This window comes from Lactuca saligna, chromosome 2 (genome assembly GCF_052625555.1).
Source record: "Lactuca saligna cultivar CGN05327 chromosome 2, ASM5262555v1, whole genome shotgun sequence".
Taxonomy (NCBI): domain Eukaryota; kingdom Viridiplantae; phylum Streptophyta; class Magnoliopsida; order Asterales; family Asteraceae; genus Lactuca; species Lactuca saligna.
Genome location: NC_136418.1, coordinates 104,432,649 through 104,457,921, shown reverse-complemented (window position 1 = coordinate 104,457,921; position 25,273 = coordinate 104,432,649). Strand labels below are relative to the sequence as shown.

At 37.3% G+C, this 25,273-nt stretch overlaps 1 protein-coding gene across 1 annotated transcript; it reads left to right on the top strand.

The window, feature by feature from the left end:
• Positions 1-10,016: 10,016 nt before the first annotated feature.
• On the top strand, positions 10,017-13,941 carry LOC145031272 (Leucine-rich repeat protein kinase family protein). Its single transcript, XM_078979798.1, has 2 exons — positions 10,017-12,415; positions 13,176-13,941. The coding sequence occupies exons 1-2, from the start codon at positions 10,141-10,143 to the stop codon at positions 13,688-13,690; spliced, it is 2,790 nt and encodes a 929-aa protein (XP_078835924.1). The 5' UTR covers positions 10,017-10,140; the 3' UTR covers positions 13,691-13,941.
• The last annotated feature ends 11,332 nt before the right edge of the window (positions 13,942-25,273 follow it).

Sequence of the window (25,273 nt, the reverse complement as noted above, 5' to 3'; positions counted from 1 at the left end):
GAATGGAATGGATCATTGTTGTTTGGTCACAATTATTTAACTGGTTTTGTTACGCTTGAGTTTTGGACATGGTTATATGTGGATAGTCATTGAGGATGATTGTCATGTAATGTAAGCAATATATTTATTTGCTATTACATAACACACTTCTAATAACAATACTTACTTTACTGCATTAAAATTAATTAGCAGCACATCATGATGTGGATCTCATTGTTGTTAGAGCGTAGAGTGGATGATGCTCGGTAGACAGTTCTGTCGTCAGCTTTCAACACTGATACATATGACTAGAGTGACATGCATGACGGATCCGTCTACCCAACTTGGGAAAAGTGTGATACGATATAATTTTGTTTGGAGTACATTACCTGAGTATTTACATACTAATTTATTATTTCTAACCTTTTTTGTAGCTTTACACCCCAATCAACATACCACAAGGTCATTGGTTTTTGGGTACTTTGGATTTGAAAACATTCTAAATGACTATATACGATAGCCATTGGAAGGGTGGCTACTATTCGTAAAATGAGGATTGGTTTATAGGTCTAAGACCACATATCCACAAACTACTAGTAAGAGTCCAATACTGAGATACCAAACTAGCTGATTAAATTCCATTTGAGAGCTTCAAGGTGACCCTCAAAAAGGCCCTAGACGTACCACAATAGATTGATAGCATTGGGGATTATGAGGTGTTTTGTGTTGGTTCCTGGAGGCGTCGATTATCGAGAAATCGATTTCTATAAAGGATAAAACCACCGGTCCATGGCCCAACGTTGTAGAAAACGACTAGCGGAAATATATTGGGGTACAAAGACAAAGATAATTTGGACATCGTATTTGTAATATGACCTACAGACACATCCTTTATTTACTTTATGTGTTTATTAGTTGTTTGTTCATTCTAATTGCATTTTATATTTTTTTTTACATACCAAAAATTATACATTTTATAAAAGCAAAACTTATACATTTTATGAAAGAAAAACTTACATGCCAAAAAAATCAAATCTATTACGAAACCATGGTCCGAAATCGTACTCCGAAATTCTGGAGACCTCTCCGGAACAATGATTTCCGAAAAATGTGGTTACTTTACCAAAAAAAATATGGTCATATTTGTCAAAAAAAAGCTATTTATAAGGGTTAGATTACTCAAATTAGTTAGTTATTTGAATAATAACATATAGACAAAAAATTATAAAAAAATAAAGTAGTCATTTTATATAAACCAAAGACCAAAACTATAAGTAAACAAAACCACAAATATAAGCCCCATCAATGAGAGCCCAGTAGTTGATGAATAAAAATTCCACACATAAGGTCCAATGTGTAAACTCTAACACATCTAAATATTAGTGTTTCACGATTCACCTCCCATATAAACTTAAAATGGATTGACATAGATCGTTCAGATGGTATGGTTAATCATTTTCACCCAAAAGCACAAATATATAACCTATAAATTCTTTATCAAAGAATTTAACCAAACCTTTCTAAGTGAGTGTTTGAGATTTTTCAAAACAATTTAATGTCTTATTGATTTTTTTGAAAAAGCAATAAGTAAAAAAATGTTGGGAAATGACTTAGGAGGATGGTAACTACCTCTTATCCGTGTTCACATATTGACAACTTCTTTTTTTGTACATAAGAAAGCAGCTAACTTCTTTTAACTATTTAAATTATACTAATATTACTGGCTAACCTCCATTTGAACTGGTAACTCAAATTAACTCATTTAAAAGAAAGGGAAAAGAAATTACATGGCATACACATCACCTCATTATATAAAGGGTGTTATTTGTTTCATTTGTCGTTACAACCCTAGATCGACAATGGCTTCTTCTTCTACTTCATCTACCTCTTCCAAACGCAATATGGGTTGCAACCTGATCATCCATGTAAGTATGACATGCCGACGTGTGTGAAAATTTCAAGAACACCCGACAATCCACACAAAAAAATCGAATTTGTCAAAACTGTTTGGTAAATATGTTTATTTTTAGTCATCCCTAACTGAATCTTGTTCTTCATCTTCTTTTCAATTTAATTTTTTTTATCCTTTCCTTAAGAGTGCAAGAACTCCAAACTGTAATTTATGGGAATGGATGGAAGAGGATGAGTACAAAGCAGACAAGAACAATGATTTGGGACAAATCTACAACCTAACATTGAAGGTTGGAATTTGGAAAATTAAATTAGTATATGTAGGAAGAATTTGGAAGAAGAGAAGAATTGTGATTTGGTTTTCAGACAAGAACTGGACAAAGTCAAGTGGAAGTTGTTTACTCATAAAGTTACACTGTTTATGTTATTTTTCTTATATGTTAAAGATGTAGTTTTTAAAGTTTGATGTGTTCTTTGTATCCTATTTGATGTATTCTGACTAAATCATGTACTTCATGAAGTTTTGTATGCAATGAAAGTTTTGACTAAAGCATGTGTTTGAGTTAATGTAGCATAATTTTCATGCATCATGACTAAAGTTTGATGTTTAATACTTGATGTATTATGATCAAATTGTATACAAACATGTAAATGAACTTGGGGAAAAGATGTTAATGATAGGGAACACGAATGGCATTATAAACATCACAAATGACATTACCATTAAAGACAATAAAATGTAATGTATAAAAACATCTAAATAAACATGTACTTAAATGAAGATGTTAAAGTACCAAAATATTCCCAAACATACATGACCCAAGATGTTAAAGTACCAAAATATTCCAAAAGATGTGTCAAGTTTGTCCTATTGTGCCAAAAGCTATTACAAGACCCAAGATTCCAAAACATGCATACCAAAACAAGACATTAAATTCAAATCTCCAGTGGGTGTTCATTACTGCTTCCCTCTTTCCTCCTTATGTTCTTCCTTAGCCTAATCTTTGTAATTTTTTCTGAACTTTTTACTGTCCTCTTCCTAACTTGAATTTTTGCGTTGTCTTGAATTTCCTATTCCACGTTAACTTGAACTTCTTCTTGAATGTTAACTTGAATTTCATGTTCCACTTCATCTTGAATCTCTTCTTTAATGTTATCTTGAACTAAAGGAACTTCAATGTTAGCATCTACTTCAGGAGCTTCATGAACTTCAATGTTAGCCTCCACATCAACTTCAGGAACTTTAATGTTAGCCTCCATATCAACTTCAGGAACATCAACATCGGGAACTTTAATGTTAGATTCCACGTCACTTTCAAAGTTACTATCACTTTCACTTTCAAACATAACTGCATGTTCCACTTCCAATTCATCTTTAAGGTCTACGTGAACATCAAATTTACCTGTAAGAGGGAAAACGTTCAACAATGACACACACGTGTAATATATTAGATAATTTAGCACCATACCTTGTTTCTTAGGTATCTATTTTTAGAACCTAAAGTAGATGGTACATCATTTGGTCTTTGAGGACATGTTGATCTGTTATTGTGACAACCCGAACCTTTTTCCGTCAAAGTTAGCCATTTTCCGTTATATAAATTTCACATTTTTATTTGTTCCGTTAAATTTCTATGGTTTGGAAAATCATTTATGTTTTATATAATTAAATTTATATACGAGGCGGAACCAAAAATCGCGCGAAAACCTGAAATTCCTTCAAAAATTAGCAGTTTCCAGCCTGACTGGTGTTCACTATCGTAAACTCGATTACGATCGTAAACTAGTTCACGGCTGGTGGACCCCACCACCGACCATGAACCCCCCCTTTATATATGTGTTTCTTACCCTCATTTACACTTTTCTGGCCGAAAACTCCCCCATTCTCTCTCTAACTTCTCAACCGTAAACACCAAAATACATTCTTTTCTTCCAAAAATCATTAAGAATCACCTTTAGACTCTACTTCAAAATTGTACCCTTTGGTATACTAAACTAAATCCTATCATAGTATAACTAGAGTCTCCTGGAGGGAGAGTGTGATATTTGTGAATAGATCTATTCGGGACTGACAATACCACACTTGAACTACTAGTTAAAGTTAGGCAGGCATGCATGGGGTGACAAATGTCATATATCCGACACTTGAAGAACGTCGTAAAGGTCTCTAGGTCATATCAAGCATGGTTATACGACTCACAATGGTATAAACCAACCTTTGTTTACGGGATTTCAGTATTCATTAGTTTTATTTTAATTAATAGAACTACTATACACTACTGGAGGATTCCAAAGGATACAATACATGGTTTTATTTTAAGTAATGAAACTGTTATACATATTGGTGGTGACTAGGATTTTCAAATAGAACATTCTATACATATTGGTGGTAACTAGGGTTTTCAAACAGAACATTCTATATATTACTGGTAATAGCCATGGTTTTTATACAAAGGGTTTTTTCATTCAAAACAACGATATCCAATATAGCTGGTGGTAACCAAGCATACGAATTAATACATTATACACTACCACAGAACACAGTAACAAACATATATATTAGAAAATATTGGATTTTCTTAGGAAGCATACAAACATTTTTATAGAATTCAATGATAGGTTTTCACTACATAAACATACTTATGAACTCACCGGCTTAATGCTGATACTCTTTCAAAATTGTTTGCATTCTCAGGAAATCAGTAGACAGGTACTCCCGTAAGATTTTGAGAAGACAGAGCGTATAGAGTCACGTCTTTTATATTTTGTTATACATTTGATGTATACAAACTATTTATCAAACAGATGTGAATATTCATTTCTTAATGTAATAGTTGTGCTTACTTTAATTACTATGATGTAATTTTTGTGATACTATACATGACGTCCTCCACCCTCGAACGTTTCCATCGTTTCGATTTGGGGGTGTGACAATTATGTCCTCTTTCCCTACAGATGGTACATATCATGATCATTCCCTTTTTTGAGACGGTATGCCTTGTTCCCTTAACTTCTCTTTAAACCCGATCCCTTTTCCTTTTCATTGTTGGTCTTTCAGGTTCCCTTTTTTTAGGGGGAAATGGTTTGGTGTAATCCATTTCAGGACACATAGCACTATAGTTCAGTGGCCTGATGTTATACCTATATCAACTTGCATACATTGATGTAGTAAACCATTATGAGACATAGTCCTCAGGGTCCCTATTAAGGCTTGAAATGGCAGCATATCCATGTAACTGCCATGCCATGCATCCACATTGCCTGGTATGAAGGTCTACAGCATATCCATTAGTCCCACCCTCACATCAAATTGCATATACCCAAAAGGTACCACTTGCAAAAACCTATCCATAATCATATAAAAATTAGAAAATATTTAAAATGTCAAACATATAAGCAATAAGAATTTACCTTTGTTGTTCCTTGAGCTTGTTTAACTTCAACCTTATGGAAGGACAAATGTTTAAATCCCAAGATTGACCCTTGGTCTTGTATATACATAACATTTCCATTACATAAATCCGGATTTCTTATAACATGTTAATGAGTGGTTTCTTCCTAGTAGCTTCAATGACTGACTTAAAACTTTCAGAAACACCATTTTCATATGCATCACAACTCCTATCAACCTGATAACATGCTTTACACCATGTTTTACTGTCCCTTTCCATCAAATGTTCATAAGCTAGTGGTTCCAGCTTCTTGATTTCATTCATATGGAACTCAATTTTTTGTGGAATTGTTGATCCAGCAGCTCTTTAAAACAACTTTCTAAATATTTTACCCTTAAATCTTTTTTGTAAATTAGCATAGATGTGCTAGCACATTGCTTATGCTCTGCAGCTGGAACCCTTTCCTTCACATCTTCAACGAATCCCTATAATCAATACATACAAAGCATAAGCTAAAACATATTAAGTATGGAAAATAACAATCATTAAAGCTTGAACATTACCTTGTGTTGGTCGGATATTATGGTTAGTCCATGCCCAACTCCCATTCCAATGTCATCAATTAGAAGATCAAGAAACCACTTCCATGTTTCTTTATTTTCTACTACAGCCACAACCCATGCAACAAGATATATATGGTTGTTTGCATCCCTCTCAATGGTTGGAAGCAATTGATCTCTGCATATGCCCTTTAAGAAACAACCATATACTCCAATTACCCTCCTACAACCCTTTATCCATCCATCCTTCAAACCCTTTAAACACACATAAAAATTTGAGAAGTATGTTTCTCCATCAGGCATCACATCCACCTCCATCTTAACTGTTGATCCAAAATTTGTCCTTTTTAACTCTTATCCATAGCTCCATGTTTGGGCATAATGCTCTATTAAAGCACCTTCTATCTGTTGAAATACATATTTCCTAGCATTTCTGCATTGTCCAACACTTGCTATCAGGTTAAACCTTTTACTGACCTCAACTTTCAATTTCCTAATGCTTATCTTTGGTTTCTGTAATATCTCATTCATGAAATGAGTTCCAATCCATTTGTAGCTTACAATGGACCCAAATTTGAATACTATTGCATAATTAAAGTTGAATACTCTTGCATAATTATGCCTATCAATTAAGAACTTAATCTAAAAAGACCTCTCATTCTTCATCCATGTTGCCCACAACCTAAAGGGACAACTCTTATGCTTCTTATGTTTACAACATTTTGCCAACAACTTTTGATGAGCATTTTATTCAACCCATAAATCATACCCATTCTTGACGGCATAGTTGCTTAGACATAACTTCAATTCAAGAGGGTTGGAAAACTTCCTAGCTAAAAATGGGACAATTTTATCCCATTCTTGATTCTCATCAAAGATAGTGAACACAACCCCATCATCTTCATCGTTGACTTCATCATCATTTACTTCTTCTTGATTACTATTAAGAATGGGTTTACCACATAACTTGTTCAAAAATTCATCATCAAATGTTTTGTCAAAAGTATGCACTTCTTTATCAGGTTCATGATCACATTCTATTATATCTGAAATTTATGACTCTGTATCATCATCTTCTATAAACTCAGACACATCATCATTGTTAACATCTCCTTATCGGCCCAGTCAAGAATAGGTTCGTTTTGGTGGACAATGTACACATTCATCCTTAGCTCGTTCTTAGCCATGTAACCATCTTCAATAAACTCAAAATAATAAGCATCATTGTCGATTCTTCTAATACCCTCTGCCAATCTTTAATGAGTACTACAATAGTACAAGTTATCATAGATTCTTCTTGTCAGCTTTGAAACCCACAACACAAATTCTCTATAATCCATGCCACCAAAATCCACATCACGAACTGACATTCTCATAGGGTCTAAGTACACTAACGGGTTTGGTGCCAACATGTTGTTTTAGTGAATCTACAGTGAGATACGTACCGTTAGGCGATTCCATTGTAGTGTCTATAGTTGTAACGACCCAAATTCTACAAAGACAATTTTCATTTTTAATTGATAAACACACTTGCATAAACCATGAAATTCCAACATATTTGTTTTCAAGTCCACATTCATTACAACTTTGTTTGAATCATCAGAGTGTCCCAAAACATATTAGTGAAAAATAGAGATAGAGTGCACGCCCAGCCATCACGCCTTGCCCTTGCCCTTAGGCTTAGATGTACCTAAAACAAATATACAAACGGTACGCTTGAAAGCTTAGTGAGTTCCCTAGAGCATACCCACACACAAACACGTAGAACATATCATACTAGCTATCAACTATACAAACACATAATCCATGTAACCAACACATAAGGAAGCCTTGGAAACCCTCCAGGGTCTTACTCCGGGTGTCATGGGAACCCCCACATGGTCTTAGCCCAATTCCTCGGGAACCCCCCGAGGTCTTTGACTTAGGATGCCAAAGAAACCCTCCAAGGTCTTACACATAAGTGCCTCGGGAACCCCCCCCCCCCCCTGAGGTCTTTGACCTAGGATGCCAAGGAAACCCTCCAAGGTCTTACACCTAAGTGCCTCGGAACCCCCCCCCCCCTAAGGTCATACATAATACATAAATACAACTAGCACATTACATATCAATTAATCCAAGTAGCGTATGTGTAACAATTAATGGGCCGACCTTGGTGCCTTCGATCCATTGGTATGGTGAGGAGACTCTCCTCTGTCTGCTGAATACCAAAGCTGCTCTCCTAACAGTTCGAATCTCCCCTGCTGAATAATAATATTAATCAATGTTAGGACCTTATACTAGTCAAAGGATAAACCCAAACTCCAAACCCATCCATGAGGCCCAATTATCCTTCCCTTGTTGATGGGCCCAAAATCCAAGTCTAAAAATTATTAATGGGCCTCTTGGCCCAATAGGGCCCAACCAAAGTACCTATGGCCCATAACAAATGAAATAGCCCATAATTCACATAATGCAATAAATCCAATAACCAAAATGAAGCCCAAAATAGATCTGGCCCAATCTGAAGTGCGTACGCTGGGCGTACCATTCTAGTATGCGCAACGTACTGGGATCTTAAGGACTACGCGCAACGTACATTGAGTACGCCCAACATTCTTCCAGATCAAGCACTTTCTCCATTAAGTGCTTAATACCCGATTCCTTTACGTCCAAAAGCCAGATCTGAGTTGTTTAATACGTCCTAAGGCATAAAGTTGCCAACTTTATGCCTTTGCATGCCTCATATACACCTGGAACCTTCATTAAGACCTTTCTAAGGTCTTTAGCCCATGCATGAGACCAATACTTCCACCAAGGCTCAATTTTTATGCTTCTAAACGACCAAGGGACCTCAGATCTGCCATTATCCTCTCATGGAGTTGCTTAACTCGCTAAAAGAGATCCAAAATCCAACAAAGGGACAAAACTAGAAAACCCTAGCGAAATCTAAAGATTTAAATGGAAAGGTGTAAGCTTTTTACCTCCAGAAGCCTTGCAAGATGACCCAATGTAGATTCTTGAAGCACCAAACTGATCCAAGCTTGCTTAACAACTCTCCTTCTTGAAAGAACTCCAAAATAGCTACCAAAACCTTCTTCTTAGGCTCTAACTCTCACTCACACACTAACTCAGCTGTAGGAAGACGAAATGGGGCTAAAGAGACCGATAGGGTTTGGTCTAAGAGGCTAAGAGACTTTTAAATAGGGGATAAGTTTGAGATTTAGGGTTTTGATCCTCTGATGCGTACGCCCGGCATACCCTCACGTACGCCCAACGTACGTGAGGCTCCTCCACGATCATTCATGCAGAGTACGCTAAGCATACTTATAGGTACGCCCAACGTACTCAAAGGACCAATTATGCTAAAACATAAACTCTTTAGGGTTTCAAGACGTACCAGGTTTAGGGTGTTACAACAGTCGACGATTTCAAGTCCCAACTTCAGTTCCTACTGCTTCGATCCAGTGAATTCTGAGAAAAATTAATTAACTGGGAACGATTAGAGGAAAGATTTGAGAGTATTTGTTAAGAACCCTAAATAAATGAGGTCGATTCACCTGATTAAACGAAGTCGAATCCGGTAAAAGGGTGTAATAGACACGTCATATGCCACATAATTTCTTTTCCCTTTCTTTTAAATGAGTTAATTTGAGTTACCAGTTAAAATGGAAGTTAGCCGGTAATATTAGTATAATTTAAACAGTTAAAACAACTTAGTTGTTTTCTTATTTACAAAAAAAAGAGTTGTCAATATGTGAACACGAATAAAAGATAGTTGTCCTCCTAAGTCAGTTTCCCAAAATGTTTGGCAAACACAAAAACATTTTTCAGAATAACTTTTACATTAGCTTCAAAAACATGTTTTAAAAAACATATAAAACTTGGATTTTTTTAACCAAAATTACTTCAAAAATAATATTTTAAACCAAATACTTTTTAACTTATATATTTTTTTACCATAAACATTTTTTTTAAATAAATTATTTACCCATTTAAATCAATAAATACTTAAAAACACTATGAGAGTTAAAAAGGAATCCTATAAACACCCTCCTAAAACCATTCCAAGATTTGTTTCCGAATAATTAACGGAGGGACCAAATATGAAGGACGCCTAATCTTTGAGGTAATTTTCGAAAATAAGATAGAAAGACAAGTGCGGTCAAAACGGTGAAAAAAAAAAAGCTGAAACAACGCGTTGGTTTTGGTTCTCTCGGACAAAGAAATAAACAAACGCAGCTGTCTTTTCCCCATATATGGTCTCTTCACAGCTTCGGCTTCACCCACCATAACTTCAAAGGCTTCCCCAGTTAACAACAATGGCACATGAAGTTGCCAACCACCGTCTCCTCCTCTGTCTCCTCTCCTGTCTCCTCCTCCTCCTCTCTTTCTCCGCCGCCGATGATGCCGCCGTCATGTCTAAGCTCGCCGCCTCCATCTCACCCGCCCCATCAAGCTGGACAGGCACTGATTTCTGTTCATGGAATGGAATCAACTGTGACAACTCCAATCCCAAACGTGTCACCGCCATTAATCTCGCTTCCAAATCTCTCACCGGAAACCTCCCTTCCGACCTGAACCAGCTCTCCCAACTCAAAACCCTCGCCCTACAAAGCAACTTCCTCTCCGGCGATTTACCTACCTTAGCGAATCTGACTTTCCTCGAATCAGTGTTCCTCGATGGCAATAACTTCACTTCTATCCCATCGGATTTCTTTCTGGGTCTGACGAATCTACAGAGTTTTAGCATTTCAGACAACTTAGATCTGTCTTTTTGGGTTCTTCCCAATCATCTCATAGATAGCAGCAATCTGCAGACGTTTCAGGCGAGTAACGCGAAGATAATGGGATTCATCCCGGACATCTTTGATAGTTTCCCTAATTTGCAGAATCTCCGACTGTCTTACAACAATCTCACCGGAAACCTACCGAAGAGTTTTGGGGGTTCCGAAATCCAGAATCTATGGCTCAACAATCAAGAAAGTGGACTTTCTGGTACGCTTGATGTGCTTTCGTCAATGACACAACTTTCTCAAGTATGGCTACAAGCTAACGCATTCACCGGTGCTATTCCGGATCTCTCGAAATGCACTAATCTAAACGATTTACAACTCCGGGATAATCAGTTCACCGGAATCGTTCCTCCGTCGCTGATGTCTCTTCCCCAATTATCAAAGATTTCACTACGAAACAATAAGTTGCAAGGTCCATTGCCTGTGTTTGGCTCTAATGTCACCGCCGATATCACTTCCAATAGCTTCTGTTCACCTAATCCGGGACCATGTGATCCACAAGTAACGGCGCTCCTCGAGGTCGCCGGAGCAGTTGGATATCCGATGTCGTTAGCGGAATCTTGGCAAGGAAACAACGCCTGCGACAGCTGGAGCTTCGTTACCTGTGATTCTTCCGGGAAGAATGTCACCTCCGTGAGCTTATCCAGGCAGAAACTTTCAGGTACGATTTCACCGGCGTTCGCAAATTTGACTTCGTTAAGAAGTTTATCATTAAACGATAACAATCTCGTTGGCATTATTCCTTCAAACTTAACATCCTTGCCGAATCTGCAACTTCTTGATCTATCCAACAACAATCTCTCCGGTGCTATACCATCATTCCCACAAAACGGAATAAAGTTTTCACATGATGGCAATCCATTATTAGGTCAAGACGTTCCAATTGGACCTCCGGGCCCACCTGGATCTACACCGAGCTCCACCGATCCCGGTAAAAACCCATCTGGCTCCTCAAAAGGGTCCCCCGTCTCCGGCGGTATGATCGCCGGAATCGTCATCGGCGTTCTTGTCTTTCTCGCAATCGTATTCTTTGTTTTCTTCAAGTGTTGCGCGAAGAAGAAACACCAAAAGTTCGGTCGTGTTGAGAACCCAGAAATCGGTCAAGAATTGATGAAACCAAGCGTCATCGGAACCAGTTCAAACGGATTCAATGGCGGATTTAGCGAGTTGCAGAGCCAGAGCTCCGGCGACCATAGTGAAATGCATGTTTTCGAAGGGGGTAATGTCGTAATTTCAATTCAAGTTCTCCGACAAGTCACTGACAATTTCAGTGAAGATAACATACTAGGAAGAGGTGGATTTGGGGTCGTTTACAAAGGGGAATTACACGATGGAACAAAAATTGCAGTCAAAAGAATGGAATCGGGTGTTATGGGAACAAAAGGGTTAAACGAATTCCAAGCTGAAATTGCGGTTCTCACTAAGGTTAGGCATAGACATTTAGTGGCGCTTCTTGGGTATTGTATCAATGGAAATGAGCGACTTTTGGTGTATGAGTATATGCCACAAGGGACTTTAAGTCAACATTTGTTTGAATGGAGTGAACATAAGACACCTCCACTTAGTTGGAAACAAAGGGTTTCGATTGCTTTAGATGTGGGAAGAGGGGTTGAGTATTTGCATAGTTTGGCACAACAAAGTTTTATTCATAGAGATTTGAAACCTTCGAATATTCTTCTTGGTGATGATATGAGGGCTAAAGTTGCGGATTTTGGTTTGGTTAAGAATGCACCGGATGGGAAGTATTCGGTTGAGACAAGACTTGCGGGGACTTTCGGTTATCTTGCACCCGAGTATGCTGGTGAGTACTAAATCTTTTTTTTTTTTATTATTATATATAATTTGTTTCAAGATTAATAATCTTATGTTTATGCAAAAAAAGGGTTTAGCAACCCTACAACACTAGGTGCAAAAGGTGTTGATGCAAGTTGCAACTAAAAAGGAAAACTTTTTTACACATTTGGTTTGGAGATTAGTAATCTTTAATGTTAGATGCAAGTTGCAACTAAAAAGAGTGTCTTTTTACACATTTTGTTTCAAGATTAGTAATCTTTAATGTTCTATGCAATGCAAGCCAAGAAGACAAGTTTTCTACACATTTTGTTTTAAGGGTAGTAACCTTTAGTTTTTATGCAAGTAAAAAGACAACCTTTACCTTTTACATGTTTTGTTTCAAGATTAGTCATCTTTAATGTTCCATGCAACTAAAGAGACAATCTTTTTAAATTTTCATTTCAAGATTGGTAATCTTTAATGTTCCATGAAACTAAAAAGACCATCTTTTTACACTTTCGTTTCAAGATTAGTAATCTTTAATTTTCCATGCAACTAAAAAGACAATCTTTTTACACCTTTCTTTTCAAGATTAGTAATTTAATTAATATTTTCTTCAAAAAAAAGGTTGTTTTTAAAAGCACATATTGTCCCATGGCCTACTAGGTGGCTGGCACCCTTGTGCTAATCTTTATTGTTCCAACAAAAATATGATATTTTTAAACATTTCATTTCAAGATTTGTGATATTCAATGCTAATTTTTGTCAAATTTTCATGATCAAAATAGCAACCGGAAGAGTGACAACAAAAGTGGATGTTTTCGCATTTGGAGTCGTGTTAATGGAGTTAATAACGGGCCGAAAAGCCCTAGACGAAACCATGCCCGATGAGCGGTGTCATTTGGTGACATGGTTCCGAAGAGTCCTCATCTCAAAAGAAAACATGCTAAAAGCCATTGACCAAACCCTAGAAACCGAAGACGAAGAAACACTAGATAGCATTTCAAAAGTAGCAGAGCTCGCGGGCCACTGTACGGCCCGCGAGCCCTTCCAGAGACCCGACATGGGTCACGCAGTGAACGTGTTGGGTCCTCTGGTCGAGCAGTGGAAACCTTCTCGACCAGAGGAAGAGGATGGCTATGGAATCGACCTCCATATGAGCCTTCCTCAAGCCCTTCAAAGATGGCAAGCCGATGAGGGCACTTCTAGAACATTTGATATGTCTTTTAGTCAAACGCAATCGAGTATTCCCTCTAAGCCTTCGGGATTTGCCGACTCTTTTGACTCGATGGATTGCCGATGAATCCAATACACAGATATATTTCGTGATATTTTTTCATTTTTTATGGGTAAGATTGAAATTGAAAAGTATGTTGTTAACTTGTTATTATTGTTTGCAATGGTAGTGCTCAAATGATGCATTAGATAGTTGTACCTTATGCAGAAGCATGCACTACGATTTGTTTGTTGCTTAAAATGTATAATAGACCATGTCGCTTTTACATTTCCAAGTTCTTAATCTCATCAAATATAGTATGAGAATTTTAATGTTAATATGGATTCAACTTATTATATTTGTGCTAATTTGATGTATAAAATAAAAATACTTACAATATTTAAACATATTGACAAGTTAAAATCAGCTTGAAAATCTTAACATAACCAACAAATTTAAATAAACCGTTGAAAATTACATTAGCTATACATTTTGCATAGAAAGTATTACATGACCAAGTCTTAGGGTTTATGCTATAATAACATGTATAACATGCATTAAAACATGTCCATTTGTCAAGATTTGTTATGTTGCTAAAATAATTGACCATTCAAAAAAGAGGCAAGTGGATTGGAATGATCTCTTCCAGCCTGTGGAAGTGGGATTCTGCAACTAGCCAGCTAATTTGACATGTGTGGGTCCCATCGAATCACCATAGGAGAAACAGAAAGCTTTTAGCTATGTATGGAATATTTGTTCGGCCTTTTCTTTAAAAAGCAATTCGAGATCAGTTTCGAAAAGGTGTGATATTCCAAATAGCTTTCTTTATGAGTTAGTATGTTGTAGGTTATAGAATCTTGATCTCAATTTGCTTTAGTTATGCATTGTCAGTTGTACAGTACACGTCATCTCATCCCAAGTAGCATTATGCATTGACAACTTGTAAAAAATGCGAAGTTATGGGGTTTGTATACGTGTTTTAATGTCCTGTTGACTACATGTTTTGTAGCTGTTCACATGAATTTAATGTTCGGCGATTATAATTATATATACATATAAATTAATTTTGGAAGGCCAAGATGAATAGTAAAATGAGCTTTGGTGGTTGAGATATTGAACACAATAATTTGTGATATTGGTAGTTTTGGTCCTTTAAATTATTGTTTGGCTTCTGATGGAAGGGTTGGAACTGTGAAACCGATACACCTACTTCCTTCTATTTTCCACCGCCTTCATGGATACGTGTCCTTGTAGAAAATGATGGAGGCTCCACGTTTCTTCCACTGATTAATTATCAATGTTCTCGATCTTCTTTACCTCAAATCACACCCTCACTTCACCTTTCTTTCATCTGAATGAAATCGAAACACATACCTTGTTTTACTCCCTCTCATGATCGACTACATCGATTTATGTCTATTTTGTTCCAATTTTTTTGGGGTTGATTTCTTCTGCTTCATTTCCCATTTTTCTCTATTTCTCCGTGTGTTCATCTTTTGTGTTTGATTTTGCCATTTCCCTAAGATATAACAATCGTTTGAGTTCAAGGGATGGATTCGAAACGAAACAGAAAGCGAACGATTATCCTATGTTGCTGTGTTAACAGAAACAAAAAAAGGAAAAGTTAGCCGCCGATTCAGAAAGAAGCAACCCCGTGCTGTATCGATACTGTTCAACCCTAATTTCTTCAAGTCTTCATTCTACGAAATATTTCTGAGAGGTAAATTGTAAACCCTAAGTATAAATTCTGAAATTACTTGGATTTTGTTGTCTGCCTGTGGAATCACAGTCACAATTGATAGTTAGGAAAGGAAAACCCGAACAATCCATGAAGCTAGGTTTTTTTCACTTAGTTAGTCTCTGAAAAAAATATCTTTTTGTTTTGTTTGTTTGCATGTCTAGGTATATAATTGAAAGGTCTAGTATGCTCAAGAGTCATATTAAAGTAATATTGCTAATTAACATATGATCCTAAAGGTCACACTAACAATTTGATACAATTGATTATTTATTAGAAATCGATTTTACGAAATATTTAATAAAACTCTTATAATTAAATTGAAAATTATTTATTGGAAATAATAATTTTCATTAGCAAGTAATATTACATAATTCATATGGTATGATTAATAAGTTGTGTACAACTTTTTGGACTAGTTGAAATCCTTTTGTCTTTTACTCAAAAGACAAAATTTATATTTTATAAACATTGACTTTATAAAATTTAAATTAACTTTTCTCTTTTATATATAATTTTCAAAATTTGCATAAAAAGAAGAAGAGTATGGCTTTTCTATTAGTTTATTCAAAAGAATTCAAGCATGGGAGACATGTTTATGACATGAGAATATATGTGTTTAAAGTGTTAATACCTAATGGTTAATAATTTCACTTTATGCATATAAATAAGAGGCTTGCATTCTTGAAATGTGGCTCATTCATTACTTGAAGAAGTGGCCGAAACTTCTTCTCTCCCTCTCATTCTCTCTTAATTAGTTAAGAACACTTGAAGTTACTTGCATCTTCAAGCCTTCTTTAAGTTCATATTGGTTATGAACTTAAAGCTCAAGGGTTTAAGAGTTTATGGACTAACATCTACATCAAGTTGAGTCATTGTTGGTGTTTCAAAGGTTGTACATTCTTCATAAACTTCCAAGCCTCCCAAGAGGACCCCAAGAACTACAAAGGTTGTTATTTCTTCATCATTCTATGGTTGGTGTTTTAATTTTTCTATAACTTGCAAGAAGATCATTGGTGGGTATACAATGTTTATGTTATTTCAAAAATTAAAGTCTTCTGTCGCCATATTTTTCAAGTTTATGAAACTATTTTTGAACTAAAACCCAACAATTGGTATCAGAGTCATCTTGCAAGTTTGGTTAGATTTTTTGATTGTTGGAAATCTTAGTTTTTGGAGAATATTGCTAACTTGTTTTTGTATAAAAATAAGTCTACATATTTTCTATGACAACTTTTTTTGTTATTTTATGTGACAAAAGTTTCATGCATCTTTTGTCATTTAAAGTTGTATTATAAAAACAAAGGTTGTTTGATGTGTATATTGATGTATATGATGTGCATAAACTAGCCAATGACCAATGTGTTGTTGTGTTGGTTGTTTTTATTATAAAAATGGTTGTAATAATTTATATATTCATATGGCATGTAATAATTAAATAGATTAGCTTTTCTTGTTTATTTTTGTAAAGTAATAGATTAGTTTTTAGAAATAACTTATTTATACAAAGATGTAACAATAAATGAAGTTAGAGCCATTTTTGAAGACAAAAGTGGCAATTTTCGAGTCTACTAAAGTGTTGAGCAGAAAGATGACACTTTCTGAAAAGTGTCACGAATGCTATCAACAATAGCCTTTTCTTTAAAGGGTTGTTGGCCTAATGCAATGTCACACCCCAAAACCGGAACGGCGGAAACGTTCTGGGGTGGATGACGTCATGTCAAGTATCACAACACGTGCATGACAGTAATCAAAGTACAACAAAACATTGCATTAATAGTAATAGTTTTGCATGGTTCACATTACAATATTTCGAAGTAATACAAGTAACTGTAATAAGAACAATATGGTACTAAGCTATCTTCATCAACAGTTTCAGGGATGTACCTGTCTAATGCTGACCTGAGAATACAAGTTATTTGAAAAGCGAGTATCAACATTTTTACACATGCTGGTGAATTCATAAGTATTTAGTGACATTTTGTTCAAATAAATTTATAATGTAGTAGTTTAAGACTTTACAGTGTATTAGAGTTCTCTCCAGAAAATCCTATATTTTCTTTAATAAAACCAGCCTTCTACCAAGACCGGACGGAGTTATGTGGTAAAAAGTAGTTTTCCTTTAATCGCTATCATTATCCAAATACTGAATTTGATTATTAACGAAAGCACGAGAAGACAGGGAAATAACATATGCCTCAGCAGTGAGGACTGCTGACTAAGGCAACGGATCATAGACTCCAGAAGAGTATCGAACGAACGACACGCCTGGTTCCATCTAACAAATGGAGACACAGACCCCAGAAGGTACCAAATGGAAGGTACAACTGGTAAGGTCTAAAACAGTGAATAGAGACCGCTGACAATATCAAATGAAGGATACATCTTACAAGGTCAAAACAAAGAATACAGACCGTAGACAGTATCAAATGAAAAATACATCCTGCAAGGTCAAAACAGAGAATAAAGACCGCAGACAGTATCAAATAAAAGATACATCTTGCAAAGTCAAAACAGAGAATATAGACCGTAGGCAGTATCAAATGAAAGATACATCTTGCAAGGTCAAAACAGAGAATACAGACCGCAGACAGTATCAAATAAAAGATACATCTTGCAAGGTCAAAACAAAGAATACAGACCGTAGGCAGTATCAAATGAAAGATACATCTTGCAAGGTCAAAACAAAGAATATAGACCGCAGACAGTATCAAATAAAAGATACATCTTGCAAGGTCAAAACAGAGAATACAGACCGTAGACAGTATCAAATGAAAGATACATCTTGCAAGGTCAAAACAGTATGACTCTGAAAATGAGTTACCAGCATACAGTGTAAATTGCCGGTGAAATACCGTTACCATAAGGCCATGAATTATAAGGCAACCTGGGATACTCGTAACCATACTAACCGACACTAGAGTATCTGACGCCCTACAAGCGTCTATAAATTATGACATTTGTCACCCCTTGGCTTGGTGGGCCGTGGACTGTAGCTAGCAGTCAGGGTGCGGGGGTGTCAATCCCGTATAGATCTATACACACAATGTCCGCTCTCCCTACAAGAGACTCTGGTTACCAACTAGACGACGGAGAAGGCCGTGTCCTAAAGATGCATCCCAAATAGTGGGTAGAGACTTCCAAATAGTGGGTAGTGTGTTTCTAATATAAGTGCTGAACTAGAGGTAGAGACTCTTAACTGAACTGACTAGAGTAAACCTATATGTCTATGCTCGTATATATAACATACAACTAATGAATCAAACGACCTTCGGACGGCCATCCGATCCCACCAGACCACATCTCAACGAAGAAAAGGAAATAGGGCGGACAGACCTTCCTAAGTCCTTCAATCATTATTTATATGCACCTATACAAGTACAGACATACATCTAACTACGATTGAGTGTGGAATAACCGAATCGTGATGTATAACGTATAGTGTGAGCGAATAGTGTGGAAATACGGAATCATACAGTGTAAGCGAATAGTGTGGAAATACGGAATCATATAGTGTGAGCAAATAGTGTGGAAATACGGAATCATACAATGTGAGCAAATAGTGTGGAAATACGGAATCATACAGTGTGAGCGAATAGTGTGGAAATACGGAATCATACAGTGTGAGCAAATAGTGTGGAATAATCAAACCATGAAGTATAAGTGCACCAACTATAAGTGTATCACGAAGTGGAATCGACAACTGATGAAGTAGGATGCCTATCAAGTATAAGTGACTACAAGTATAAGCGAAATAGAGGCAATAACAGGTATAAGCGTATCAAGAAGTGAAAGCGTTATCAGTAGGAGTTTCAAATAAGTAAAGCAGAGCAGCAGGAATAAACAAGTACAAGTATACGTTGTAAAAGAGAATTTGACGAAAACCTTGGAAAACCTTTATACTTAGGAAAATTACATTTGGTATCCTTTGGTAAAACGAGTTTGAAAGCGTTTAGAAATTCTTTGAAAACTTTCCATAAACCAGTTTAAAATGTACTTTGACAAAGCAGTATAAGTGAGAGTTTTGAAATAATTGAAAACCTTTTTGAAAACCATTATAGTGTCCTACTCGGTAAAACAGTGTACAGTGTGGTAAAATCTTGTGCATGCGGGTTATCAATCCCATATGATTGATATGATAACTGGCATGTTTAACTTGTATCCCCCCTATAAAACATGTAAAAACATTAAAAGGTTCATTCAGGGGTATGAACTCACCTGTAGTGAGTGGTTCTGATGACAAAGTTGGATTTGATGCTAGGTGTTAAGTGGTGACTTGAGTACACACGCGAAGCCTATTTAGCATATATTGGCACATGTATGGATGTAATTAGTGTTATGAACAACTAATTGATGATTTTGGGACTATCATAGGGACTAGTAAACACTTATAATGAAGTGTTATAATCATATATGATTGTATGAGGGTTTATAAGGCTATACAAGAGGGTGTATGGCCAAAATACACACTATATGTCTGTGTGCGGCCAGGTGTGCGGCCTAGTGTGCTGCCAGCACTTATGTGCAGCCCTGTGTGTGGCCAGCACATGTGTGCGGCCCTGTGTGCGGCCATGTGTGTTGCCAGGTGAAGATCTTGGTGTTCTTGGTACCTTTTATGAAGATCTTCAAGGAGAATGGATGATACTTGAGAGGATATTTGTCTTCTATGTTTGAAGAAGTGAAGGTAGTGTTCAAGAATGAGCTAAGGGTGGTATATATATGTAGAGTGTGCGGTTGGTCAGGTGTGAGGCCGCAAACAAGAGTGTGTGTCCGCACACTCAAGTGTGTGGCCGCACACTCCATGTGTGCGACCGCACACTCCATGCGTTGGAGTGTTTAGCCCAGTTTTGATTCCTACGCTTCGAGTTAACCCTTTTTAACACTCCTACCTTGATTATATCACATTTAGAGTGCTTCATTAGACTCTAAAGGGTACTACTATATAGAAAAATAAGTCTAATATTGGAAAGAATTGAAGAGTGCATGCGAGAAGTTTTTCGGATTGCCACATGCAACAGTTTCTGCAACCCTTTTCTGAAAAGTGTTGCATGTGGCTAAATTTTTCCTTTAAAGAAGATTTTCCAATCTTTTTCATGCAATGGATTTTACTCAAGTGGAAGCTTCTTCAACAACATTACAAGAAGATTTTGGTCGCCTTAAATGTCCCTTTACGAATGGACTTGGCATTTTTGTGTTTGCTCACAAAAATGTCATTCGTTGATTATGTTTATGCACGTATCTTTTTATGTATGTTTGTGTTGTTTATTTTATGCAATTATTATATGTTGTTGATAAATTAGCTTTCACATGCTAAAATAATTTAGGCAAAATAAACATCACATAGAGTTTGGGTTTTCAAAATTATACATAAGGTGTAACAAGGTATTTTTCTTAAATGAAACCCGGTTTTAGAAAATCATATAAAAAACTAGCTTTTTATATAGAACCTTTAAAAAGTAAATTTCTTTGGAAAATTGACAACATGGTTTATTATATGCATGTGATAACCATGATATCATATGTTTTTAAACTAGAATTATTATACATATAAAGACCTTTTTTACAAACCTTAAATCTATGTAATCCTTTTGAAGAACACTTGCACGTCTCTTGTATGCACTAGTGGGATAAATGATACCTAACCTCTTAGTGTTATCCTTTAATGGCTGGGGTGTATTCGCAATTTCTATAACCAAGTTATAGGCTGATTACACAAGTTTTTCAAATTAGACGATTTGATCGGAAATCTTTTGTGATAAAGGATACCTAAACAAGGGAGATCCGATGTATAGATGGGATCAAACATGTCTAACTAAATTTGTTATTAGAGATCCCATAAATCTAAGAATTATATAGCAAGATATAATTGATAATCGATATCTACCGGGTTGAATTCAAATGGATGGGATAAAAGATACCTAACAATTTACTTGTTTTGCAACTTGGATCCTATACTTTGATAGTTAATGTTTTTTGGAAACTAAAAGGGTATTAATTATTAAGGATTAAATATTGAAAATACTAAATGAATTTTGTTAAAATTTTGTAGTTAAATAATCCATTCCCATTATCATGAATTGTCATTTTCTTTAATGACTTAATTAAACAATAACATTCAATAGATACAACTTCGATGAATGGGTTCATGTTTTAAGAGACAATCTCGTAAGAGATATGAAGTTGTATACACTTAAAGGTTCTAGTCCTAAATTATTTTCTTTGAGCAATTAAACTTGAACATGATACCTAGTAAAGGCATCATTGTGACGCTAAAGATGCTTCTAACATCAAGCTAGGAATAGTTATTCATGACTTCTAGGAAGTCTTGGATAATTTAAACATATATATGATGATATAACAGGTCAAGAAATATTCCAATAAATATAGTGATATTTTATTTATAACTATTTTAAACATTGAAATAATGCAAGGCTAAAGGGTCACCCAGTGTGATCTAATAGGCCCATGTTTTATGGACTGAACACCTTTAAGCCCAAGAAATCTATTAAAGCCCACATAGATGGATCTTGTTTCTTTTGAGAAGAAACTAGACACTGGAAGATGATTTACTCCTCTTATTTGGAAAGAAAGTCTAGAAGAGACTAATACTTCTAGTATCTACTATATAGAACTTATACTTTTCATGTAACATTTAGGTTGTAACAGCCTGGATTCCCAGGTATTATTCATTCTTATATTTTTGTATTTTATGAGGAGACTCAGCGAGTTGGAGCTCAAACTCGCCGAGTAGGATCGCGATTTTAGAAGCGGGCTCGCGTCTGGACGCGGCGAGTCCAAGGAGTGGACTCGGTGAGTCCACGCTGTTTAATGAAACCTTAATTCTCCGGGTTTGGAGCCTATTTAAGGGCACTTATAGCCTCCCATTGCGGCTACCAGTCCCTTGAGAGAACCCTAAGAGAGCTAATTCGTTTTGGGAGAGAGGAAGTCACTTTTGGGCCTTTGTATTCTTTTTTTAGCAAGAGGAAGGTGGCAAGAGCAAGGAGGAGGTGAGATTCCAGCAGATCCAGAGTCCAGAGGCTTCATTTTGAGGTAATGGTTCGAATCTCCTTCGATTTTAGGGTTGATCTTTAGAGTTAGGGTTTTATAACCCTTTTGTAGAGTGATTATGTGAAGCAAATGGTCCCTCTTCGAGTTTGTGCCTTGGATCTGGACTCAAAGAGGTCCAGAGACCTTAACCATTGAACCTTTTTGGGTTATTATGGAGTCATTGGACCTAGGTGGTTATTTTTGGGACCAAATCTCCTTTTGATGCCTTGTGGGGGTTATACAAGCATCAAGTTTCAAACTTTACGTGATATTCATGCTTGGGAAGGCCAGATTTATGGTTTGGGAAAGCAGATCTGACCTCAGAAGGTCAATAGGGTTTGTGCATGGCATGAACTCGCCGAGTCGTTCCTGAGACTCGGCGAGTAGGGTTGGGGTTTCACGTAAAGTGTTCAGCGAGTAGACTCGCCGGGTTGGGGGATGACCCAGTGAGTCAGGGATAGTCAATATGGGGCTGAGTCAAGCCAGAACTCGCCGAGTTGTTCTTGAGACTCGGCGAGTTGAGTCGTGGTTGCCCCGCAATTTGTGCTAGGTGGAACTCGTCGAGTTAGGGAAGTACTCGACATGCCAAGAGAGGATCCGAGGGAGTCAGTGAACGCGTATAGACTCGCCGAGTTGCTTTGGTGTACTCGTCGAGTCCGATCAAAGTTCACCGTTGACTAGAGTTGACCAGTGTTGACTTGGTAGGGTTAGTCAACCTTAGTTGTAAAAGTGTTAATTAGAGATATATTGTATTATAGGAAGATTATAGCTCGGGGGATCGAGCACGAGTGATTTCAGGGACTTGCAAGTTATCGAGATACACGAGGTGAGTCTTCTCACTATACTTTACCTTGAGTAGGTAACTAGAGTTATGTGATACAGTGCTTGTATGCTATATATATATATATATATATATATATATATATATATATATATATATATATATATATATATATATATATGTTATGTGTTGCGCTGCATTATTCTATGTGATTTATGTTGTGCATGTTTACAGAGTTAGAACCTGAGGGTTCATACTCTGTGGGTGCACGGACCCACAGAGTTATAGCCTCGAGTGGCTAATATGTGTTATATGTGGTATTTTGGGGGAACTCACTAAGCTTTGTGCTTACAGTGTTTGGTGTTATTTGTTTCAGGTACTAGTGACGACCGTGGGAAGGCGCTGGCTTGATCAGTACACACACACGGGATTTTATGTTATGAGATCTTGGGATTTTTGTATGACATGGATTGAATTTCAAACATGGGTGTTTTTACGAATATTAAATGAATTATGTTCTTATAAAATGCGAAAAATTGTTTTGAAATTTACGGTGTTACAAGTTGGTATCAGAGCCTTGGTTTGAGGGATTCGGGTACACCTTCAGGAGTATTTGAACTCAAACTGAGGATTTGGAAAATATTTTTAAAAGAGAACCAAATTTTCTAAAATAAGTAAAAGATTTTTAGAGAAACTCAGAGTAGAAACATGTGTACGATCAGTCAGCGCCTGAACGGTGATTTCCCAAAATACCCTTATATTATATGTTTATGAGATTGATATGATGTATTCGCTTGCTAGAGCGAGCTAGGTATTCCTATTAGGATTAGAGTGCCATGATTTGTGATGCCTTAGCCTAGGGAGAGGTGAGCTGCTATGAGATGCTTGAGATTGAATAGGTAGCAGCGAGGAGCTTATGAGAGATCTGTTAGAGAGTGATAGAGTACTTGGAACTTGGGATCCGAAGAGGAGGATTTGGGGTGTATACTAAAATGGTACGGACAATAGTATTGGGCCCGTACTACTGAAAGCACCAGGGCGGTGTACAGTTCAAGTAAGAACCTTCGGAATGCCAAGGATCAGGGAGGGAAGAGTTGAGGAGTGTGAGTATGCTCGAATGGATTCTAATTTATCGTATGTTGTATTTCAGAGGTAGATCATGGTGAGGAAACGTCTTATGCCAGAGAGCAGTGGGGCTAGTGATGAGGAGATCCGTCGGATCATCCACGAGGAGGTGGCTGCGGCCATCAGGGCAGAGATACCAGAGATGTTCGGGTCTATTAAGACCACGCTGATTGAGACTTTCGACGAGCGTTATGCTGCTCTTTCTAAGGCTACTGTTGCGGCGGCCACTGCAGCTGTTGCTGCTGGGAGGCCGCAGGGTGGTGATGCGTTGCTATTCCGGGAGTTCAGCAACACGAAACTGCCAAAGTTTGATGGGACCCAGGACCCAGTGGCGGCTATGAGGTGGATTTCAGACATAGAGGGGTGTTTCTTCACTTGCTCATCTCCTGAGCATTTGAGAGTTCGGTTCGCGCTGAACCAACTTCGCTTGGGAGCGAAGGACTGGTGGAAGTTTATGACAATGCACTTTTCGCCTGCTGAGCTTGCGGCAGTGACCTGGGAGAGGTTCACTGCCATGCTTCGAAATGAGTACGTTCCCCAGGTGGAGAAGGAGCGTTTGGCCCAAGAGTTTCTGACCCTAAAGCAGGGTACTAAGTCTGTTACGGTGATTACTAGGATGTTCCACGAGAGGGCGATGTTCTGCCCTGAGCACGTGTCCACTGAGCAGGCACGCATGAGCCGATATTTGAGTATCTTGAGGTGAGACATTCGGGAGTTCGTGGCGAACTCCTCGTACCGGACATTTGCCGAGCTTCAGGAAAATGCCCAGAAGAGGGAGATTGAGCTAAAGACTCAGGCCAGGGAGGAGTCAGAGTCTTAGGGGAGGGATCGGCGACCGGCACAGTCCCAGTCGGCAGCCAAGCGGGCCAAGCCCGCTGATCCCAAATCTGGGAGCCAGAAGGGCCACACTTGTGGAAAGTGCGGCAAGGGTCATGATGGAGTATGTAGAGCTGGATCTTGCTACAAATGTGGCAAGGAG

Bases quoted from the DNA above. Each gene is read 5' to 3' on its own strand.
- LOC145031272 (XM_078979798.1), top strand. From the start codon at position 10,141: ATGGCACATGAAGTTGCCAACCACCGTCTCCTCCTCTGTCTCCTCTCC. The intron at 12,416-13,175 runs GTGAGTACTAAA...TGATCAAAATAG, and splicing joins TCTTGCACCCGAGTATGCTG to CAACCGGAAGAGTGACAACA.